The 17,551-nt window shown below is 52.9% G+C and overlaps 1 protein-coding gene across 1 annotated transcript in view; it reads left to right on the forward strand.

The window, feature by feature from the left end:
• The first annotated feature begins 6 nt into the window (after window positions 1–6).
• The window catches only part of ARRB1 (arrestin, beta 1), a 93,515-nt gene continuing 75,970 nt past the window's right edge, over window positions 7–17,551 (forward strand). The window contains exon 1 of the mRNA XM_011942021.1: window positions 7–64. Within this exon, the coding sequence (XP_011797411.1) occupies window positions 45–64 (20 nt within the window). The 5' untranslated portion in view covers window positions 7–44. The remainder of the gene's footprint in view (window positions 65–17,551) is intronic.

Here is a 17,551-nt window from a genome sequence, read left to right on the forward strand (position 1 = left end):
CCTGGGCGCTGACGCCGCGGACCTCCCTGCGGCCGTCGCGGACCATGGGCGACAAAGGGACCCGGTGAGTGCAGGGCGGTCGCCCGGCGTGGGGCGTGTGGGGGAGACCTCGGCGAGGGCACGGGCGGGGGCTCCGGTTGCGTCCTGGTTCTGTGTTCGCGGCCACCCCGGGATCTAGTACCAGCTCTCCTCCACCCGAGGTCTCCTGTGTGGTCTCCCCGGCAGGGCCGTGGGCGAGAGGGACCCAAAGGGCGAGGGCCGGGCCGCCCCATGTGGGCCGCGGGTCCTGGCCCGGACACATTCACAGCTCGCCGACACCCAGCATTGGCCGACAGCCGCACAGATGCGCAGGGGCAGGTTGACACACAATACACGCACGGGCACACTAACTCGTGGCACAGGCATGCTGGCGCACACACTGGCAGCCACTGGCACACGCTCATCACACGCAGTGGCACGCCGTCATACACGCCTCGGTCAAGACATTCTTGCTTACAGCCTTGTTGGCATGAACAGCTCACACTCCAACATACACCAATTCTAACACACCCTCATGCTGGCACACACGTGTGGGCATACACTGATACGCACACTGTCACCTGCACTCGCTGTAGAACACACTCTTGCTGGTACACACATCACCCTCACTGGCACACACACTTGTGCTGGCATGTCTCACCAACACAGTGGAGCGCAAGGCCACACCAACACTGACCCCCACAGACACAATCAGACTAATGCTTGCAAAGACTGGCACCCCGCAGGCACAAGCTGCTAGCCTGAGGCCCGCTGACACACACGTTCCAGGCCCCACATGGCCAGAAGTGGAAACACACATCACACAGGGTAGAATGCTGCCCACTGCCCCCAGCCTGGGGAAAACAGATCCCATCCCATCCAAATAGATCGCATCCATCTACTCTGTTCCCCTTCCCTCTGACCTCCTGAGGAGTGGCTGGCCAGGGGCTGTTTTGAACCTAGGGCTGGGAGAACCCCTCCTGTTCTAGAACCTGGCCTGAAATACTCAGAAAGAAACGGTCTATGCCTCTGAAAGGGGAAAGTGGGACAGAAGGAGGAGGAGGCTGGAGCAGGACAGCCCCTGGGGGCAGCCCTTCAGACAGGACCAGCCCTGGTCAAGGGCTCAGCATTGCCACCCTATTTTCCCCGTTGCTCTCCCCACCCAAGCGGGCACAGCAGCCTCTTCCTGGGCTCTCCCTCTTTCTCATTGTTTTCTGTCTTTCTCCTCTCCTATTCTTGTGCCTGACTTCTGCCTCCTCCCTTTCCTCCCCTCCCCTCTCCTCGGTTCCATTTATTATTAAGCTCTTGCTGTATACTAGGCATAGTGTGGGTGATCAAAGATGCACAAGGCCCACTCCTCTGAAGGAGCTAACAGACTAGAGAGACACACCCCAGTGGGCACCACCTTTCAGGGCCACTGACAAAGCCATTTCTCACGCACTGCCATCTGAGACTCTCTCTCAACACTGTAAGAAAGGGCTTCCAGAGATTATTTCCATTTTCTAGAGGAGGAAACTGAGGCTCAGAGGCAACTTAGGCTCTTAATGTTTAGAAACTACTTTCCAGCCATCCTCCTGACAGCTCTTCCAGGAGGTTAATTTTCCTCTTCCTGTTTTCTAGCAGAGGAACCAGAGAGCTGGATAGGTCATGTGATTCGCCTAAGGTCAAAAGGGGCCAGAGGCAGGGCAGAGGCTGGAGTCCACTTGGTCATGTCTCTGTGGATGGCCCTAGGGCACTACCAGGCCCCACATGGGCCGGAGAGGGGTGCCCTGCTCTGTGCTGGAGGCCCAGGCTTTGGGGGAGACAGCAGAAGATCATGCTGTGCCTGCATGCATCTTGATGGCTAGTCCCCATTGCAGCTGGCTGGCCAGCACTGTGACCTAGGCCTCTGTCCTCAGTAGAAAGGTATGTGACTCCCTCCCCAGCCACATCCATCTTGACCCATGAGGTCAGGCTTTTCTTCCTGCAGGGTATAGCAGGGAGTTGGAGCCATTCTCCACTCCTCCTGTCCTTCCTAGGCTGCCTTGTGATTGGGGTAACTCAGCCTCTCTTGGGTCTCTCTGTACCTCTCTGTGACTTGGGGGATAAGTGTCATTGCTGTCCTGCTGACATGATTGTCAGGAAGATGTGGACACCATGGGCTTCCAGGCACCTGTTGGAGACCCTGTCTCTGAGGCCAAGGTATTTTCCATGACTCCCCCTGCCCTGCCTCGAACTCACTGCTGGACCTTTGGGACATTGGGCAATTGCCTTTATTTTCCGGACCTTAGTTTCCCATCTATAAACTGGAGCTATCAATACTTACATTTTAAGGCTTCCCTTGTACTTACTGACTTCACTGGGCAGGGGAAGAGGCACTGCCTGAAGCCTGGAGCCAAGGCCCAGCTAAATCCACCTGATGGTGGCCCTGACCTCCCCCTCAGACTCTCCTGCAGTCCCATGAGGGCTTTCTGTCCCTTTCCAGACAGTTTGCTAAGTAATTTGGAAAAGAAGGGCAAAATCGGTAATGGGCTGTACCTTGTCTTTTTCCGTAAGCCATGAGATTCTACTTTATCTATGACTTAGAGGAGGAATCTGCAGATATCGAAAACTGAACATCAGGAATCATTGCATCCATCCCTCCATCTGGAATTGCACCCCCATATGAAAGTGACAATGAAAATTTATCAGAAACTGTCATTGCCCTCTAGGAATTCCCAGGGTCAAGGGGGAAAGAGGTGTTAAATACCTGGACAGGACTGTGCGTGTTGGCTCACACCTGTAATCCTAGCACTTTGGAAGGCTGAGATGGGCAGATTGCTTGAGCTCAGGAGTTTGAGACCAGCCTGGGTAACATGGTGAAATACCATCTCTACAAAAAATACAAAAATTAGCTGAGTGTGGTGGCACATGCCTATAGTCCTAACTACTTAGGAGGCTGAAGTGGGAGGATCACTTGAGCCTTGGAGGTCAAGGCTGTAGTGAGCCATGATCATGCCACTGCACTGCAGCCTGGGTGAGATAGTGAGACCTGGTCTGAAAAGATAAAAACAAAATACCTGGACAGGACTAATCACAGGGCAGGAGTATGATGGTTACTGTAAGATGCTCTGGGAACAATCATATATTCATTCAACAAATGTTGATGAGTGCCATCTGAGTGCCCAGGGCCTGGGGATTCAGAGAGGAAGGAGTCTACTCTGTCCTCCAGGGATTTAGAGCAGAGCAGGTGGTCATAATTCAGGATGACGTGTGTTGTGGGAGGCTTAAGGAGAACTCCCCAACCCAGGCCCAGGCAGGGAGCATGGCACAGGAAGCTCTCCTGGAAAGGAGGTGGCGTTGGAACTGCTGAGCTTCATCTGGAAGGATGAGAAGGCCAAGGGGGCGGGATTGGGAATGATATTCCTGGCCGAGGGTGCAGAATTTGCAATGGCTTGGAGGCAGGAAGCAAGGCGTGCAGCCTGGGGTCTGGGCTGGGGTTGACACTGAGCCTTAAGAGGTAAACACAGGCCGGTCACCAGCAGCCTGGGAATGTCAAGCTAAGGAGAGAGCATTTTCTCCTGAAGTGGATGATGATTCAGAGAAGAGTGTGAGGCAGCTGAGGGCTGAAAGCAGATGTTTTCATTTCAGAGAGATGACTTTGGCAGCGCCAAGGAGGGTGGATGGGAAGAGCAGGCCTAGAAGCAGGGAGACCAGTGAGGAGGTTGGGAAGAAACCTGAGAACTAAGGCTGCGAGCTCTGAACTTATGCTGCAGAGAGGATAGAGCTGAGAAACATGAATGTGAATAGGAGGTGGAGTCCATCAACCTTGCTGGTCCATGGGACCTTTGCCAGGTATCTGGTGTGTTAGAATTATACGTGTAATCTCAATGAATTCAACTGTAATCTAGTAATGTAGTGATTGTTGTCCCCATTTTGCAGATGAGGAAACAGACTAGGAGAGATTAAGTATTTGTTCACTGCCATTCAGCCAGCAAGCATAAGAATCCGGGTCTATTGGCCCACAAAGCCGTCTCTGCTGCTCGATGCTTTTGCCCAAGAGAGGGGGCCTTGTCTGGCTCACAGTTGGCCTCCCTAGCAGCTCCCAGCCTCAAGTTGTGCATCCTTTCTGGGCCTTGCTGTTTCCACTAACTCAACAGACAACATGAAGGATCAGATTTAGACAACAGGAGGGACTTCTTGAGAGGCAACGGTAGGGAATGGAATTTCCTTTCCTGCAGATGTAACTCCTCTTTTTTCAGAGAAAGGAGGATGATGGGGACATGTAATCACCAGCTCTCTGTGAACTTTGGCTGTCATTTCTCTTGGTGGTTAAGCCCTGTGTGACCCATCTTGGCTGGAACATGGGGAAGTCCTGTAGCTTTGGCCAGGGCTGCTCATGGGCCCACTGGGAGTGGTAGCATTGAGCCTGGCCCATTGTCTCTGATACCTGATTCCCGGCCAGCCTCTGGGCTTCAGACTTCTCCACTGCTCTCTTCCTTCCAAGTTTGGGCCTCCTTGCCTGAGGCTGACACCTCCCGTTGGCATGGGTCCAGTGGTCCTGAGTTGTGGGCTTGCCACTTCTCAGGGCTTCTGACACTTTGGGGTGTCAGAAGAACAGCAGTAGAACAGCAGGCTGGGAGTCAGCACACCCCAGGTGAGGTCCTGGCCTCCACCCAGCCGTCCTCTGCTGCTGCCAGAGTGCTCGTGCCTACCATCTGGCTGAGGCCTGCAGGGCTGGGAGCAGCTTGGTGAGGGAGCCAGGGCAGTCTGTTATAGGCTGGATGTAGTGGGGCTTCTGCGTTAGGGGGTCTGGATCCTGGGGTAAGGATCAAAATGCGAGGCAGGGCTTTGGAAGTGTGGATGAATGATGTCGCATAGGGAGGAGGTATAGAGTATGAAGAGAGGATTAGGGACAGCCAGTGCCTGGGCATGGAGAGAAGAGGGAGGAAACTGACAGAAGGCCATATTCTTGGAGCCAAAGAAGCAGGGACAGACCCACAGAGGATGAGCTGGACCAAGACCCCTCAGATTCAGCCAGAAGACAGTAGCTGGTGGCATGGGTTTTGGTGGAGTGGTGAGGGCAAAGCTAGGCTACAGTGGGCAGAGAGGAGTGGGAGAGGACCCTGCTTTTCTTATACTTGGAGCAAGGCTTGAGCCTCTTGGAGGAAGGGCATGAGGCCCAGGGCTGGGAGCAAGCGGGCAGTGAAGACTGTGGGTATGGGAACGTAGGGGTTTTATCTCATCCACCCCCTCCTTCTGCCTTATGTCCAGAGGCAGAAGACCACTGTCCTGTGCTGTCCTTTCAGGCTTAGGCTGAGGGATTGTGAAGTGTGAGCTGGTCCTGGGGAAGACATGCAATGTGCTGGCTCCAGAAAGGTGGGGCATCTGACTCAGGTGGGGGACTTGGAGGAAGGCTTCTTTGAGGAGGTGACCCCGGAGCTGGGTGCTAGAGTATGAGAGTTAGGTGGGAGTAAGGTGTTCTAGACAGAAGGAAGAGCCCAGGCCAAGGTACAGATACTGGGTGCAGGTGTGGGAGTGTGAGGGGTGAGGCTGTGGAGGAAGGGGCAACCTTGGCCAGTAGGCCTTGGGTGTGTGGTTTCAAGGTACTTTCTTATTCATTCATACTTCAGGCTGAGTGAGCTCCCCATTTGGTGAGCAGCTTGTGGTTCAGGGCTATTTCTGTTCTCAGTTGATACTTCCTCACCCACACTGGGTCTGCTTCCCCAGGAGACGCCTGGCAGAGGTTTGCTGAACTGGACTGAACATTTTTTTCCCTTCTTGCCTCTGCTGTTGGCCCAGGGACTCCTAAGTGCTGAAATTAGGCCTTTCCCATTAGTGAATCCTAAGACTGAAAGCAATATTTCCCATATTAGGCAAGTTCTCAAAAGAGAGGGGTGGGGTCCTGACTCCTGCATCAGACTGGGAAGTCCTGAGGGACAGGGATATACCACCTCTATTAGCATGGGGCACCTGAGCCGGAGGCCTGGGAGCTCCCTCATCTGATTGGCTTTTGCAGGTGGGAGCCATGTCTCCCTCCTCAGACTGGAGGCTTCTGAAGGAAGGATGTCTCCCCCATCACACTGGGGACTCCTGAGGTTGGGGCCTTGTCTCCTATGTGAGTCCTGGGATTAGAACAGGTATTGTCTCAGATGGTCCCTGGTGCTCTGCGTTCTTCCCTCCCATGTGGACAGGATGGGTCCTGTCCCAGGGGTGGCTTGAGTCCTAGTAGGGGGTTGGAGAACAGAGGGGGTTGGCAGGACAGGGTGGCTGCTTTTGAGAGGGCAACAAAGGACTCTGTTGTCCCAGTCCCCTCCCACCTTCCCTAAGGGGTCGTGGCAGGGTCATCTCTCCAGAGACACACCTCCTCCTTCCTGGGACTGGCCCCATCTTTAGTGCCACTTCAGAAGAACTGCTTGTTCCTTCCCAGGAGACCTGGTGCCAGATGAGGCCCCTGGGAGTTGGACCAGACAGGTCCCCAGAATTCTGTGTGACTAAGGTCACCGCAGGAACTGAACAGCTTTTCCTCTGCCTGGGGCTGGGCAACACCTGGCTGAGGCCACAGTTGAGCTTCTGTCTCCCTGCACCTGGAGAGGGATCTGCTGGTCTAAAAGGTCTTCAGCACTGGGAGCACTGTGACTGATGTCGAGTCAGCGGGAGGCAGGATGCAATGTCTGAACCATTCAGTGGTTCAGCAGCCCATGTATGGGCCTGGATGAGGCAGGAGGTCCCTTTCATGCTGGCCCTGGACCTGTAGCCCACAACCAGCTAGCTCACTTGGTCCTTGTGCAGCCCTACCCTTCCCTCAGCCTTGCAGGGAGGCTTGTTGAACTGGACTGAACTCTTTCTTCTCTTCTTCCCCCATCACACTGGAGGCTCCTGAGGTTGGGGTTTTGTCTCCCACATGAGCCCTGGAACTAGAACAGGTATCATCTCAGATGGTTCCTGGGCACCTTGTCTTCTGCCCTCCCGTGTGCAGGATGGGTCCATCCCAGGGGTGGGTTGAGTCCTAGGAGGGGGTTGGAGAACAGAGGGTTGGACAGAGGGTGAGCAAACCTCTGCCAGGTTTGTTCCCTCTTCACCCTTGCCCCTGCCTTGTGCAATGGGCATGGACAAGTTTTGGCACAGGGCCAGGGGAGGGGTGGGGAGTAGACTGCTGGGGCTCACTGCCTCAGAAGGGTCCCAGAGGTATGCTCTACTGCGTACTTATTGCTGTGTGACCTTGGGCATGACATGCACCCTCTCTGGGTCCTAGTGTCCCTATGAAGTCAAATCATGTGAGAGGCCCTTCTGCTAGCAGGTCCAGGAGTGACCTTTCTTCTGGGCGGCCAAAGTGGAAGATTGAGCAGCTCAGGCCTCTGCTACAGGCCAGTGGTACTGAGACCACTAGGGAGTGTGTCCTGGGTGGGGGATGGGTGTTGGGTGCTGAGGGCCAGGAAGGAATTGGCCACTGCTTGAAAGGGTGGTGCTGTCTCCCATGGAATCAGGTCCTTGAACAGCAGTCGTGATCACCTCCAGGGACATACAGCATCTGTAGCAGGTATGTGGCTCATGCCTGTAATCCCAGCACTTTGGGAGGCTAAGGCGGTTGGATCACTTGAGGTCAGGAGTTCGAGACCAGCCTGGCCAACATGGTGAAACCCCATCTCTTGAAAATACAAAAGTTAGCCAGGCATGGTAACACGTACCTGTAGTCTCAGCTACTCAGGAGGCTGAGGCAGAGGAACTGCTTGAACCCAGGAGGTGGAGGTTGCAGTGAGCCAAAATAGCACCACTGCACTCCAGCCTGGGTGACAGGACAAGACTGTCTCAAAAATAAATAAATAAAATAAAATATGGCAAAAAAAATAAAAATAAAAATAAACAAAGCATATTTAGTACCCCTTTGCCCAAGTGTTTGCTCCTCGTGAACGCCCTTCCCTCTCTTTTAAGACTCAGGTCAGGCCGGGCGCAGTGGCTCATGCCTGTAATCCCAGCACTTTGGGAGGCTGAGGCTGGTGGATTGCAAGGTCAGGAGATCGAGACCATCCTGGCTAACACGGTGAAACCCCGTCTCTACTAAAATTACAAAAACTTAGCCAGGCGTGGTAGCAGGCATCTGTAGTCCCAGCTACTCAGGAGGCTGAGGCAGAAGAATGGCGTGAACCCGGGAGGCGGAGCTTGCAGTGAGTGGAGATCTCGCCACTGCACTCCAGTCTGAGCGACAGAGCGAGACTCTGTCTCAAAACAAAACAAAACACACACACACACACACACAAAACACTCAGGGCAGGAGCACTTCCTCCAGGAAGCCTTCTCTGCTGCTCTGGGGCCTCCTCTGGACACCTGCAGCCCTCTTGGTGATCTGATTAGCATGGAGTATTAGCAGATTAGCATAGGGGTTAGGCTCTTGGAAGAACCAGATTTCCTGGTTTCCAGTCCCAGCTCTGACACTTACCAGCTGGGTGGCTTCCCTGGTTACTTAACCCTTTCTCTGCTGTGGCTCCCTTATCTGTAAAATAATAGGATAGTATGTTGTCATGAGGACTGAGTTAAAATTAAGTAAAATAAAGCAAAGAAAGTCCCTGTGCAAGGTCAGTGTTATCTGGCTGTTATCACTTATGTGACCTCTCACCGGGCCTGCCTCCCTCACCCAGCTGTGAGCTCCCCCAGGGAAGGACCCTGTTTGATTCATTTTTTTGAGGCTCCCAAGGCCTCATTACAAGCCTGTATTATTGTTGGCTTTCAGTACCTGATTGCTGACTTGACCACATACAACAGCTTTCCCATCCTTAAAGGCCTGGATCATGTACATTCACCTCTTCCTCTGGGAAACCCTCACTGGATTCCCAGCGCTTTGTGACCTTCTTGTAATCTCTCTCTGTCAGCACTCATCCCTCCCTCCCTGCATAGATCCTGGGTATTTGCACACTCATGATGTCATCTTGTGAGGTCAAGAACTTTTCAAGAGCACCTGGCCTGGATCTGCTTGTCCCCAGCACCTGCGCAGAGCTGGCATGCTGCTGAACTCCATAAATATTTGTTCAGCCAAGGCATCTCACTGGGAGGAGATATTCTAGGGGGTGGGCAGTGTGGTTGGTAAGGACCATAGGACATCATTGCTGATTTCAAAAATGTCTCAAAGTAGCCCAGAGCCATAGGAATTAGATTATTCTTTGTGACCTAAAGGGCGGAGGTCACTGGATGTCCAGCTTTACCTTGCTCGAAGACTGTATTTTCTGACAATCAGAGCTCTTTGGGAAGGGGCTTGGCGGCTCATTCCCACCTCTGGGCCTTTGTTCCTGCTGCGCCTCTCTGTCTACTTGTTCCAATCCTACTTCCTAAATAGGTGCCCCGGTCGGTCATGAAGTCATTCTCTCCCGGCCTCCGGAGCGTGCGCTCAATTCTTCATCCTCATCCTCAGTCATGTACTGAGCCTTTCCCGGGTGTGGGCAGTGGCATGGGAGAAAAGGGAGTCCCTCCTTAGGATGGACATCTGGGTCTGGCTGCAATTCCTCCAGTGTGGTTTGACCCGTCCTGAGGAGGGGACCATGGTTTCCGGTGACCTACCGGTGATCAAAGAGCTCTTTATTCAGCTGGACAGCCTCCCTTGGCTGGCAGAGCACAGAGCTCCCCATCGGCTCCCCACTGGGCAAGTACTCAGAACCCACCTAATTACTGGGGACAGAATTCTGGGCACTGCATCCAGCAGGCTGCAGTCATAATCAGCTAATTAAACCACCCAAGCATTGCTCCTTGGCCCAGAGCAGAGGGAATGGGGGTGGAGTGGTGAGGCTGGGAGGAGATGTAACAGGGGAGGCTCAGAGATGGGTCTGCAGAGCAGGGCTGGGAGGGGGGAAGCAGGAAATGCAGAGGGAGGGTGTGAAGCAGGGAGAGAGGCAGGCAGATGCCCAAAGGTGCCGTCTGAGGAGAGCACCCAAGTGGGGTGAATGGAGGGCAGGGGCTCTGACCTGAGAGACAGGGATCCCACTTCTTCACTGTCCCTGTGCTGCCATAGGCAAGTTGCTTTTTCCTCATTGGGCCTCAGTTTCTCTATGTGTCAAGCAGGAAGTAGGAGAGGCTTTGGCCTAGAGGCTCCCTAAGACCCTTTGCTTCTCTTGTTGGGAGAGGGCATGAGCGGCAGCATGATTCTGGCAGGATAGCTTGGCCTCTGGCAGCCCTGCTTTCTGGAAGTAGCAGACAGCGTAGGAGTCTGTTCCAGCCTGAGACTGGGTCAGAAGGGAAGACGGTTGGGAGCAGCAGTCTGCCCACCTGGCTCCCCAAGCACGTCCCGCCCTTGGTCCTGTCTTCGGGACTATCCTGTGGTTCCCAAACTAGTCCTCAGCGAGGGACTCTTTAAGGCCGAGATCTCCCTCCCCAGGGCTGGGCAGTGTCATTTCCATTTGTGTAGAAATTGCCCAAGTAGCACCCTCACAGTGTGTGGAGGAGGGGCTCTTGGAGCTAGAGCCAAAAGGTTTGGAGGTTGCAATTCAGAGTTAGACTCTGCTTGTATTGCTCACTTGCTAGCTCCATGACCTTCAGCTTGGGTCTTAAACTCTCTGGCCTCAGTTTTCTCCTTTGGGAAATAGGTATAATAATATTAATGGGGTTGCTGTGGGCAGAGAGGTTAAGGGCTTCATAAAAAGCCATTGTCGGCCAGGCATGGTGGCTGACGCCTGTAATCCCAGCACTTTGGGAGGCTGAGGTGGGCAGATGACCTGAGGTCAGGAGTTCGAGACCAACTTGGCCAACATTGTGAAATCTCGTCTCTACTAAAAATACAAAAATTAGCCAGGTGTGGTGGCACACGCCTGTAATCCCAGCTACCAGGGAGGCTGAAGTGGGAGGATTGCTTGGACCAGGGAGGTGGAGGTTGCAGTGAGCTGAGATCTTACTACTGTACTCCAGCCTGGGTGACAGAGTGACACTCCGTCTCAAAAAAAAAAAAAGCCATTGTCATTCAAGACTGAGAGTGGATCTCAGCTCCTTCCCTCTCCCATGTCCCCTCCCTCCTCTTTCGTCCCTCTTTTCCACGGTCCAGGGCTGTGCACACAGCTGTGTGCGGGGGGTGGGGGCTGTGCCGGCCAGCTGAGAAGCTCCGAGGAAGGCAAGAAGGGAAGTGAGATTGCCAACGGTCAGCAACAGCAGTGTGGTGCTGGGGTAGCTGGGGCCCCTCCCCTCTGGTCCCTCACCCATGGCAGATTCTCTAGGAGGAAGTGGGGAGAGATTGGGGAGCAGGAAGCTGGGGGCAGTTGTGGAGGGAAGTCCCTCGGCATCCTGGCCCCAGGCTCCTGTTTCTTTCTTTTTTTTTTTTTTTTTGAGACGGAGTCTCGCTGTGTCGCCCAGGCTGGAGTGCAGTGGCCCGATCTCAGCTCACTGCAAGCTCCGCCTCCCGGGTTTACACCATTCTCCTGCCTTAGCCTCCCAAGTAGCTGGGACTACAGGCGCCCGCCACCTCGCCCGGCTAGTTTTTTGTATTTTTTAGTAGAGACAGGGTTTCACCGTGTTAGCCAGGATGGTCTCGATCTCCTGACCTCGTGATCCGCCCGTCTCAGCCTCCCAAAGTGCTGGGATTACAGGCTTGAGCCATCGCGCCTGGCCAGGCTCCTCTTTCTTAACCCTCACCCCTGTGCACAGCCCCGAGCCTGGCTTTCTGCCAAAGGAGCCAGCAGGCCACTGTTTCACACACTCAGAAAGCAACAGCCTTCCTGGTTCCCAGCCCCGAGTAGGAGGTGCCTGCTTGGAGCTCAGGCACTTGGAAAGCAGTGCCTACTACAGGGTCTGCCAGGTCTGGAGGAGGCAGCAAAAATGAAGAAAGACCCCCAGCCCCCACAGCCTCTCCTCACAGTGCTGGGCTGAGACATGCCAGGGACTCTGACTCCAAGGCAGCTGGTTACATAACTAAGCATGCCTCCCTGCTCCTTTCCTCCCTGTCTCCCTAGAGGGGCCTTGGAGGAGGTGCTGCATTGCCCAGAATTCCTGAGCCCAGAAGGTCATGGGGAGCATCCCCCTGCCTTGGATAGTGGTAGTGCCGCCCACACCGTGTAGAATGGTGAGCCGTGTAGGATGGTGAGCTGTGTATGCTTCCTCAGTGCAGGCCTCTGGGGTTGGCTCTGAGCATTGTCCCCTCCAACTCTCTTGGGAGCAGAGCTGCAAAGGGAAGAAGCCTCATTAGAGGAAACAGGCCTTGTCCTGGGATGATTTGCCTGAAAACTGCCCCCAGAGGGAAACTGGCCTCTCTGCAGCCAGAGGAACAAATAGCTAGCATTTTACACTTTGTCCCATTCTACTCCACAAACATTTCTCCCTCCACTCAAGGAATGTCCCGAAGCGGCCAGGCCTGTCCCAGTGGTGTGTCTCTCTCCAAGCGGGAAGGGGATTTATGGAGCAGCTCTGCTCTGCCTCCCGCCTGAGGCTGCCCTTTCTCCGAAGTTGAGGGCCTGGCCTTCCCAGGTTCTGGGTGGCAAGGAACCTTATGACGTGGAACACTATCTCCCTGGGCCTCGGGCTAGAAGTTTTCAGAGTTAGCTTATATCGTTTCTGTTAGGCCATCACTGTCCTCCCGAGGGGGTTCCAAGGAACAAAGCTTTCTCTCTGTGCCACACCCCAGGCCCTGTGCTGGGCACCTGAAATATAAAGAGGACCCAGACAAGTCTCTGCCCTCATGCTGCTCAGATGTATTCGGAGAGAGGAAATAGATAATCACAACAGCTGCCAGAAGAGGGGTAGTGGGCATCTGTTTTTAGCAGGGACAAAACAGAGCCAGAGGTTAAGGATCAGAGGCCGCTCACCAGAAGAGGGGCCCGTGAGCAGGTTGGAAAGTGCGTTTGTATGAGCCAGAAGTTATACTCTTCCTGGCAGTATCTCTGTGACATGGGTTTTCATTCAGGACTGACTTTCTTCAGCAGACTTGAGAAACCTACTATGTGCCTGCATAGTGTCAGGCACTGGTTTCACCTGCTGTCAGTAAGGACTGCTAAAGAACAAAAAAACACTAGGGTGAAAAGTGAAAGTTCTGCCACATGGCATCACAGTGAGTTTTTCAGCCTGGAGAAAGAAAATGGGGTGGGTATATCAGGATACACTGGGCTCAGCAAACCTGCCGTTGGAAACCAGGGTCTACTGTGCTGAGGGTATGGAGAGCAAAGCTTTCCTCCAGCCCAGGAGACACTGCAGAGGTCTGATGGCTGTTCCCAGAGGAACCCATGGACACTAGACAGTTGGGAAACTGTGTCTTGGGAGAAACAGCTCCAAGCTGTGGGACTGGCAGCCAGGGCCCATGTGTGCTGGTCTCTACAGATTGGAGGGCTATCTTTAGGCACACTGAGGCCACATGGAGTGGTGGAGAGAGGCAGCTGGCTGGGGTTCTCACCTCCCCTCTACCAGTAATTGCATGTCTGTAGGCAAGTTTTCCAGCCTCTGGAGATAGCCTGTTCATCCTTTCTCAGTTACAGCTGTGCTAATGAAAGCACCCAGCACATTAGCAGGGCTCTTCACTTGTTGATGTTATGATGGGTCTCTATTGCCCCAGGGTACTGGGAGAAACCTAGATACATTTTAAAACTCAATAAGGAGTTTTTTTTTTTGCAACAGATTTTTTTGACATTCTAAAAATGACAAAGATGATTACACATCATAATCAAGCGGCTAATATGCGTGGTCGTTTCTCCCTGCGCTGACTGTTCTATAGCAGCAATTCAGTGTAGCAGCGATTCACTATGCATACTTGAAACAATCCAGCCACCTCTGATGTTCACCATTTGCAGAGTAAACTTTGTAGTAGGAAGAACTTTCAAAGAACCATGACCCAGCCGCACACTGAGCCCTGACCCAGTGTACAGAAAGACCTGGGTTGCTCTGGCCTCCACTTCCATTTGAGTGTAGAGCTGGCTGGGGGTGTGTCGAGCTCCCTGGAAAAGAGAAACCCATTCCTTCCTGTGGGCAGCCCGAGTTCAGGGGATCCAAACTGAATGGTGATAGAGACATGTCTCCCAAAGTACTGTTCTCCTCATTCTACCGCCACTGGCTCAGGTCAAGTCCCACTCCTGGCCTGGATCGTTAAAATTGTCATCTAGTTACTCTCTTTCTGCTCAGTCCCAACCCTCCAAGCCATCCTGTTATTCTGAAATTCACATGTGGCCATATCCTTCCCAGCCTAAAGCCTGATCCACTGCTCCCTCTCCCCTATGGGAAAGTCCCCATTCTCTAGGAGGCCCTTCAGAATCTGTCCCTAATGTCCCTTCCACACTCCTTTCCCAGCTGTCCCCACCACACTGCTAACAACCTGGCTGCATTGACTTTTTTGGATCTTGCTTAACAGTCTTTGCACTTTTCACACCTCTGTGCCTTTGCTCAAGCCTATCTCTATAGCTGGAATGCCCTTCCTCCTCTGGTGAAATCTTCCTTAAAGACATTTCAGGCTGGGTGCTGTGGCTCACACCTGTAATACCAGTACTTGGGGAGGCTGAGGCAGGCGGATCACTTGAGCACCATTGCACTCCAGCCTGGGCAACGAACAAATCTCAGTCTCAAAAAAAAAAAAAAGAAAAAGAAAAAAGAGGCCAGGCGCAGTGGCTCAAGTCTGTAATCCCAGCACTTTGGGAGGCCGAGATGGGCGGATCACGAGGTCAGGAGATCGAGACCATCCTGGCTAACACCGTGAAACCCGGTCTCTACTAAAAAAAATACAAAAAACTAGCCGGGCGAGGTGGCGGCGCCTGTAGTCCCACCTACTCGGGAGGCTGAGGCAGGAGAATGGCGGGAACCCGGGAGGCGGAGCTTGCAGTGAGCTGAGATCCGGCCACTGCACTCCAGCTTGGGCGACAGAGCCAGACTATGTCTCAAAAAAAAAAAAAAAAAAAGAAAAAAGAAAGACATTTCAATGAAGTTCATTGAACAACTGCACAGGGTACCTGCTATAGACATGAAGCCCTCCCTTGACTCTGCTCCCTGCCCAAGTAGAGTGAATGGCCTCTTTCAGGCTCCCTTAGCACTGTGCAGGCTTCCCGGATGGCACTTTGTATTGTAGTTGACTGCTAACAAGTCAGTTCCCTCTCTGCTCAAGGGCAAATGTGTATTTCTTGTCTCTTGGACTCCCAGCTCCTGACTGGGGCCTGACACAGTGTGAGGCCAGAGTCGGTTGGGGAGTGAGTCAGGGAAGATTCCCTGGAGGAAGTGAGCCCCAAGCTGCTGACTTAAAGAAGAAGCACCCTTTCCCTCTTCTTACTTCCTTCCTGGTCCTGGTGCTGAAGGAAAACAGTCGAAACTTTTTTTTTCCTTTTCTTTTTTTCCTTTGAGATAGGATCTTGCTATGTCACCCAGACTGGAGTGCAGTGGCATGATCATAGCTCACTGCAGCCTCGAAGATTTTTTGTGGAGACAGGGTCTCACTGTGTTGCCCAGGCTGGTCTCAAACCCCTGGGCTCAAGAGATCCTTCTGCCTCAGCCTCCCATAGTGTTGAGTTTATAGGCGTGAGCCACCATGCCTGGTCTGAAACTGACTTTGAAAAGGGAAATGTATAGCTTTTGAATTGGTGGATGAAATCTCCTAGCCTGGAGATAATTAAATAAGGCTTAGATCTCCCTCTCTCCCTTCACACATTTCCTGAATACCTAGAACATGCTAGACACTGGAGCTACAAAAATGAATTAAATAAAACATGTCTATCTTTTTCTGTCTCCATGATGTTCATGCTGGAAACTGCCCTTTCCTTTTTCTGTTTCATTGGACCAAGTTCAAATCTTAGCATGTCACTTGTAGCTCTGACTCTGGGCACATCACGCCACCTTTCTGAGCCCTAGTTTTCATATGCATACCACAGAGATGATAATATTCCCCTCACAGGGTGGTGATGGATCATGTGTGTGAGGGACTGAACAGGTGACTTTGACAGTGGTTTCTCATTGAGTGGCAGCCACTCTCTGACTGGAAGTTTCTTGAGGGCAGTGACCATGTCCAGTAGATAAATGTGTCTTAGTGCCCAGCCTAGGACCAGGCATGCAGTACATGAGGGTCATCAGACATGCCAATTTTCCTGGGACAGTCTTAGTCCTGCTGTAGCAGGATGAGTGGCAGACAAAACTCCTCAGATACCGAGTTAAAGAAGGAAGGAGTTTATTCGGACAGGGGCATTGGCAAGACTTCTGTCTCAAGAGCCGAGCTCCCCTAGTGAGCAATTCCTGTCCCTTTTAAGGGCTCACAACTCTAACGGGGTGGGTGTGAGAGGATCGTGATTGAGCAAGCAGCGGGTACGTGACTGGGGGCTGCATGCACCGGTAATTAGATCGGAACAAAACAAGATAGGGATTTTCACAGTGCATTTCTGTACAATGTCTGTAATCTATAGATAACAGAACCCATTAGGTCAGGGGTCGATCTTTAACTACCAGGCTCAGGGTGCGTCGCCGGACTGTCTGCCTGTGGATTTCATTTCTGCCTTTTAGTTTTTACTTCTTTCTTTGGAGGCAGAAATTGGGCATAAGACGATATGAGGGGTGGTCTCCTCCCTTACTGCATCTCAGGAAACCCTTCAGCTCACTCCTGGACAAATCAGTACTGTGGGTCACCCTACAGTATCTTCTCATAAAGATTCCTAGAATAGATATATCCACTAAGCAAGCGTTAGTGAAGTACAGGGGTGGGACTTGAACAGGGCAGGAAAAGCACTGGGTGGCTGCCTTGGGCGCTGAGAGGAGTCAGCAGAAGGGTCTGGAAGGCCTAGCACGTGTATAGTGGTAGGTAGGGATGGGGCCATCTGCGGCTTGGCAGGGTGTGGGGAGGACATCAGGCCCTGAGTCTGTAAGGTGATTGCTTTCAAACAGGTTTCAGGCTCCCAAGGGCCATGTGCTCTTCCTCAGACACATCCACAGAGGGTGTGGTTGATTCTCACTTTTTTGATTTCTATTAATATATTGAGCCCTCAGCTGCTCTTCCACCTTGGTAGCTGGAAGCCTCTCCTTCCTCAGCCCACTGAGTCTCGGCATGCCTGCCCACTGCCTTCTGAGTTGTCCATGCCAGACTGAGATGAGACAGGGCAGAGGGATGGGCTGCGAGATGGGAGAGCAGGGCTGCAGGCTCGTTCTCAGGCCCACCAGCCCCAGAAACCGAGTGAGCCTTGGTTTCTCACACGGTATAGGTGAGTTGTCACGTGTGGAAAGCCCCTTGGCATCTTTAGTATGCAATAGGTGCACAGCAAGTCTCATGTTTTGTCCCTGTCTATAAAAGGGGGACAATAAAGCTTGCCCTGCACACCTCCAGGACTGTTGTGTGGGCCAAACGGGATGTGGATGTGGGATGTAGGAACATTTGGTAAACTGTATCATACCCTACAAATGTTTGAGGATGGGGTTCTTAATAGGGCAGCCCTTGCCAGCCCAAGATTCCAGCCCAGGCCTGGAAGGCTCCACTTGGGGATATGCCCCAGGATCACAAAGAAATCTGGCGGTACTGCCCTTATGAGCAGCAGACCGCAGACCCCTGCAGGCAGGACCTAGACTCAGCTGAGTTCTTCTTCTTCTTCTCTTCTTCTTCTTCTTCTTCTTCTTCTTCTTCTTCTTCTTCTTCACAAAGAAATCTGGCGGTACTGCCCTTATGAGC

Source organism: Colobus angolensis, unplaced genomic scaffold (assembly GCF_000951035.1).
Source record: "Colobus angolensis palliatus isolate OR3802 unplaced genomic scaffold, Cang.pa_1.0 Scaffold205, whole genome shotgun sequence".
NCBI lineage: Eukaryota > Metazoa > Chordata > Mammalia > Primates > Cercopithecidae > Colobus > Colobus angolensis.